The 5673-nt window shown below is 41.3% G+C and overlaps 1 protein-coding gene across 1 annotated transcript; it reads right to left on the bottom strand.

Annotated features, from left to right (window-relative positions):
* Window positions 1–1678: 1678 nt before the first annotated feature.
* LOC106943517 (G-protein coupled receptor 126-like) lies at window positions 1679–4829 on the bottom strand (the record flags this gene model as incomplete). Its single annotated transcript, XM_015026822.1, has 4 exons — window positions 4013–4829; window positions 3539–3678; window positions 2613–2892; window positions 1679–1858 (listed from the first exon to the last, which is right to left on the bottom strand). Coding segments are annotated over exons 1-4 (835 nt in total), but the record flags the coding sequence as incomplete, so codon positions are not given.
* Window positions 4830–5673: the final 844 nt, after the last annotated feature.

Genomic DNA, 5673 nt, shown 5'->3' with positions numbered 1-5673 from the left:
GACCTGATACGACGTCTAGAGTCAAGATCAGAGGCGTGTCCTCAAGTAAAAAACATAAAAACTTGCCTGGACAACAACCTGTGCTCCCCATTAACTAACAGCATGGACAGGTCAAACATGAAGAGTTAAATCAGATGCTAGCAGAGCTTTAACAGCTCAAACAAGCCAGCTGGGTGGAGGGCACGAGGAAAACCAGAACAAGCAGAGGGTGATTTGGGAACCCGAGGAATGAAGCTCTGTCAGCACCTTGTGAAATTACAAACATGTGGAAGTTAGGAGAAAATTACCTTCAAGTTTGCTTGTATATTCTGGTGTTTTCCTGTATTTAAATGAAAGTTAAAGGGTGTGCAGGACAATGTAGAATCTCACGATGGAGACGTCCAGAACTGCTCCATAAACACGGAGCCCCGTTCTTTCCTGCATACACAGCTGGCTGGAGAAAAAGCCCACTGAGGCTCCACACTCATTCACAGTTCTCTATAAACCCACACCTTGGCTTGTACAAGTGCTTCTCTGGATGTGTCTGTGTGCATAATACATTTTACTGCTACTGTGGGTACAGAATACAGTGAAAGAGTGAATAAATCAGCACACCGTGTCCCCCTTGAACCGCTCCATAGTTCATGTTGGGAACTGTGGGAGAACTTCTCCAACTGAGCCAAACAAACCCAGACTCAAAGTGAAGTCTGGTCCTCAGCCAGCCAGCTTACTGGAAACCATTAACTCACCATCTGAAGGCAGAATGTAGCAGGATTTGGCAGAATATCCAACAGCCTGAATAGTTTAACACTTTGAGTTCCTGTTTGATACAATCCAATGTTCTGCATTTGGACCTGGTGATTGACCTGATACCACATCGCTTTGGATCCTGCCTCAAGGTTGAACCATTACTTCCATGTTGTCTCCTGTTTGGCTCACAGTCCATTTTCTCTTGCTTGTTATTCTATAAGACATTCTGCATGTAAAGGTCCACTGCTCCTCTCACTGCATTGGGAAGTCTTAAATACTGTGCTCCAGTTTCTCATATAAAATTGCTCTGTGTTAAGAAAATCATCAAATAGAAGAAACTGAAAATATGTTGATAGACTATATGATTTTGTTTACAAGGCCTGATAATTTGTGCAGCTCCATGGCTCAGAGGAAGTTGGACTTTGCCTGAAGGAATTGACATTTGACCCCTTCAGCCGTTTATTTTTGGTCAAGGAATCCAAACATAGTGCAAAAGTAGCTCTGGAGGACCAAATTTGGGCATCTATGTTCTGCATAAAAATACAGCAGATGCACAAAAATATGAAGCCATTAGAAGGTTCTGCCACTCAAAGGTCAATATTGTTTTCAATACAACATAGTTTTTACAGAGCAGCTCTCCATGTGGTGGGCTCCCCATCACCAGAGATGTTTGCAAGTCATTTCTCCAAAGTACAAGTTAACACACAATCCTTTTAGGGCCCAGTTTGATCAGGTTCAAATCAAGTCTTTTATTGCACAAGTCCACTTTAACAGTTTAGTTGTAGTTATACTGAGCAATCCCTACCAGCTATTGTTGATATTTATATTTAAAAATGAATGTGATTTACTTCAAACCTAACACACAGCTCTTGACATTCATCTTTAGCTACTTTTTAGCGTTGTCATGCCCACCATCCAAAACCAGATGAAGATGATAAAGTTTACTCACTGCAGCTAAGTGTGTTGTCAGTCTGAGCAAGAGAGGACGAGATGGTCCACTGGCTGTTGTCCCAGTCGATGACGTTCCCCACCATGTCGCAGGTCAAGCCGCTCAGCTCCTGGACCGTCATGGCTCGGTTCCACAGGCGCAGGTTGTACATGTTCCCTTTGAAACTCTGCACCCCTAAGCCTGGACCGAATGCACACAGTTCAAAGTGAACATCATGTTTGCTTTACAACTTTCTACGTTTTTAAATGATCATCAGCCTGGATGGTTTTTACACCAAGAACTGTCAGAAAGTCTCCAAAATGAGAAGGAGAACATGGACCAGGTATATGTTCACCCTGATAAATAAAATATCTTCAAAGCAACATGCCAACTGCTTGTTTAAGATCTGTGGCAGGAAATCTTTGTCTGCCCTACCATCACAAACATGGACATCAGGTTTTATATTAGAAACTCGTCCATTGTGGAAATTAAACTAAGATTAAGCTTTTCTTTAGCAACATTCAAGGAGTGAACCAAAGGATGAATAGACATTAAAGCACCTCATGCTTAATTACATTGGAGAATCTGTCATGTGGCTGGTTTCTCTTCCTAAGGATCTAGTGACATCATTAACAGGACATAGCTGAAAATGGGCCATTTTTGGATCTTAGCAAGGCAATGAGCCAACAAATTACCACAAAAATGGTTCATTGACACAAAGTTTGTGTGTAATTACCTAACCTATCTTCATGTGGGGAATTCAAACAATGCATGGAGCCAGTTTATCAGTCTTTTCTAATTGAATCATCTGGAATCTTTTACAAGGATTTTGATTTTATTAACTTTTTCATCAGATTTATCAAGTGTTACTACAGACTCTGTCATTTTGACCAAGAAGTCCACCATGCTAATTACTGCATAGAGACTGTTAGATTAACAAGTAAAGGCCCCTTACCTCCTAATTTGAAGACTCCTCCAGCTGGCACAGAGTGGCCACTAGATGGCGAGCAGCTCTTCCCATAGTAGCGCCTATTGAAGTAAGCAGCCACACGACTGTTGGAGGACATCCAGAGGACACAGAAGAACTTCATGGAAGAGGTGAACTCAGCCACAGAGATGATCGACTCTACTGGGCAGACCACTCCGTCAATAACCATTTCCATGCCCGTCTGATTGTAGCCAAAGCTTAACGCCACGTTGTTGTTGATGTCGTAGTAGGTGAAGAGCCATTCTTTCTGTTCAGGAACCAGAAGAACTGGGAGTAAGTTGAAAGCAACACAGGAATAAGACAGTTTAAAAGCACAACTTGACAAAGGTCTCCTTTCATGATGTCTTGCCCATTTAATCAGCTGTTGATGAATAATGATTCCCAAGAAAGAACCAGCTCAGGGATTCTGTAATATTACTGGAAGCCTTGGTTATTATAACCACAGCAAATGGGAATTTTGAATAGACAAACCACTGGATACAAGATGTACCTCATGTCTCCTGAGCCACATCTGCCCTAAATGTCACTGACTTCATCTACCCATATGGCAGGAAATGATTGAGTAAAGGCTCTGCCTTACTTCATCTGAAGTGTCAGAATTGTCTTTCATTGATGTAGACACGACAAAAATTAGTTTCATCTTGGTAAAAGAGGAATTATATACATTTGTGCAATTCTTTGCAAAACATGTAGAGATGCTAAAAACGACTGGATGGAAATCATAAAGTTGTCGTCCAAGCAGGAGTCTGTCTGCAGAGGCATGGTGCTCTCTTTATGACATCTGGTTACAGCAGAGCAGGAGACACAGGGATGGAGGTTTGATGTTGACGTATCCCCACACACTTAAAACATCAAAATGGTGAAAATGCAGGAAAAAACTTTTAAACCAGCACCTGTCTGGAGCCTGTTCTTTCCACCTCAAAGCATATGGTCAATTCATTGAGCGCCGGTATGGAAACGGAGTTGATGACCTCTGCGATTTGTCCGTTACCATTTGGGATTTTCACCTTTTGGTTCCTCAAAGCCACTGCGACTGGAGGGAGAGATGGAAGAAGCAGAGACAGAAAGCAAAGACAGTAAAATGCTGATTGTTTTAAACTTATTCAAACATGCATAAAAATGGGATCAATAAACAACTAAAGACTTAACACATCAACCTCAACAAAGTACATCATAATCTGGCCATATCAGTTGATGAACATTTTTATGTGGTTATCTGCCAGTCAACTCTTATGATAGTGGCTGAAAACAAACCTCCTATGAGGCATCTTAAAGAAATCAACATATCAACCAATCCTACAGCTCCTGTCTGATGCATGAGGGGCTTTTCCACCTGGATTAGTTTGCAAGTCATAGCTAGAACCTACCGTGTTGGAAGCTAACCGTGAAGCCCTTCTTCTGTATGCTGAAGTCAGAGATGAAAGAAACCTCCATCACGTTCCTTGTTGAGTTTAGTGTCAAACCTCGGGCCGTCAGACCACAAAACTTTGACTCAGTGCTACCGGTGTTCACCACGACCCGGTCATACATGCAGTCCTGTGCCTCTTCCAATTCAAAGTCCAAGAAGGAGAGTTGGATGATGAAGCCGGTCGGCGCTTGCATGGTCCACTTACAGGTGTGAGAGTTGGGGTATTTCTGGGGGTAGCAGGGTGACGTGAAGTCGCCCTGGGCCTCAGTCAGCACCACGTTACAGTTTATGGAGCTGCAGCCCAGAACTGGAGCAGATGGTGGGATAAAGCCAGTGAGTCAAACCTCCAGTTACATGACTGATAACAATAGGACAGGACAAAGGAAGACGGGACGGAAAGGAGACCAGAACAACAACGAGAGACGAGGCAAACACCGACTTCAGTTAGGTAAAGTTATCAGGCTGGATCAGCAGCAAAGGGAGTGAATGAAGAAAAGTTTCCAAGAAGGACTTCATAGATCCATGCAACAAACGAAGTATTTTCTCAAGAGTTGAGCAAGAAACTCAAGAAAGATTGTTTAGAAGTTTTTTCCTACAATCAGGAGAAAACGCGCCCACACTGGGAGATGTTGTTCTGTTAAAAAAAGTTCAGCAGCCAAAGAGAAGTTATATAATCAATCGATAGAAGATTGATTACACAGATCAACAGCCAAAAAATGTCTGTGGTTTTTCAACTGTTTTAGGGTAATTTTGATGAGCTGAATCCAAAAATCACATTGGTTTTCCTCCATCAGGTCAACTTTCTGAACTATGGAGCAACATAAGCATCAAAATGCAGGACTTGTTCTCACGTTGGTTCAGTTTCCTGACAATCTGATCAATGAGTGACGAGCAGGAGGACAGACTCCATCCGGACAGGAAAGAGACGGGGGGATTTTCACAATGAAGTCGTAATGTTCAATTCACATGTACCAGTATCAGTGTTTATTAGTCAATTTACAGAAATAACATTTAATTAATATAGTTTGCTAGAAAATATCTTTTTTCTCCTAAAACCTTTTTTGGATGAGAAATATTAACGGAAATGAACTGATAATGTTACAAAAATGTAATAAATTTACTCAGAAGATTAGATTTCTCCAAATCAAATTAGAATAAAAACCTGACCTGACTGAGAAAAACAGATGTAATTTTTGGATTCAGTGGTGCAAAATAGTCATAATACAGATAAAAAATAAAACATAGACAACTTCCAAACATATTTTTTGTTCCCCAGCGCTATAATCTCTGAACGGAGAAGAGCAACAAAAATAATCCAGGGGGATTGGATTTGGGATAGAAGCAGAAGTCTTTATTATTTCCATTTGCCATGACGCCACATATTTACTGCAGTTCATAGACATGTTGACGTTTCTCAACAGGGAAAAGACTGAGATGGTTTCCACCGTGTGAATAAAGGCAAATTATAAAGGCAAAACTAACTATTTAGATAATATACAAATTCACATGTCAATAAATGGAAGAGGACAACCAAGACAGAAACTGGTGAGGAGTCTCTCTGGTCAGACAGGATTTCTCAGCAGCTGCACTTTAATGAAGCTCACAGGTACATCTGGTAAC

The sequence above is a fragment of the Poecilia latipinna genome, unplaced genomic scaffold (genome assembly GCF_001443285.1).
Source record: "Poecilia latipinna isolate Pla-1442-1.1 unplaced genomic scaffold, P_latipinna-1.0 Scaffold5402, whole genome shotgun sequence".
Taxonomy (NCBI): Eukaryota; Metazoa; Chordata; class Actinopteri; order Cyprinodontiformes; family Poeciliidae; genus Poecilia; species Poecilia latipinna.
This window is presented reverse-complemented; position numbering and strand designations above follow the sequence as displayed.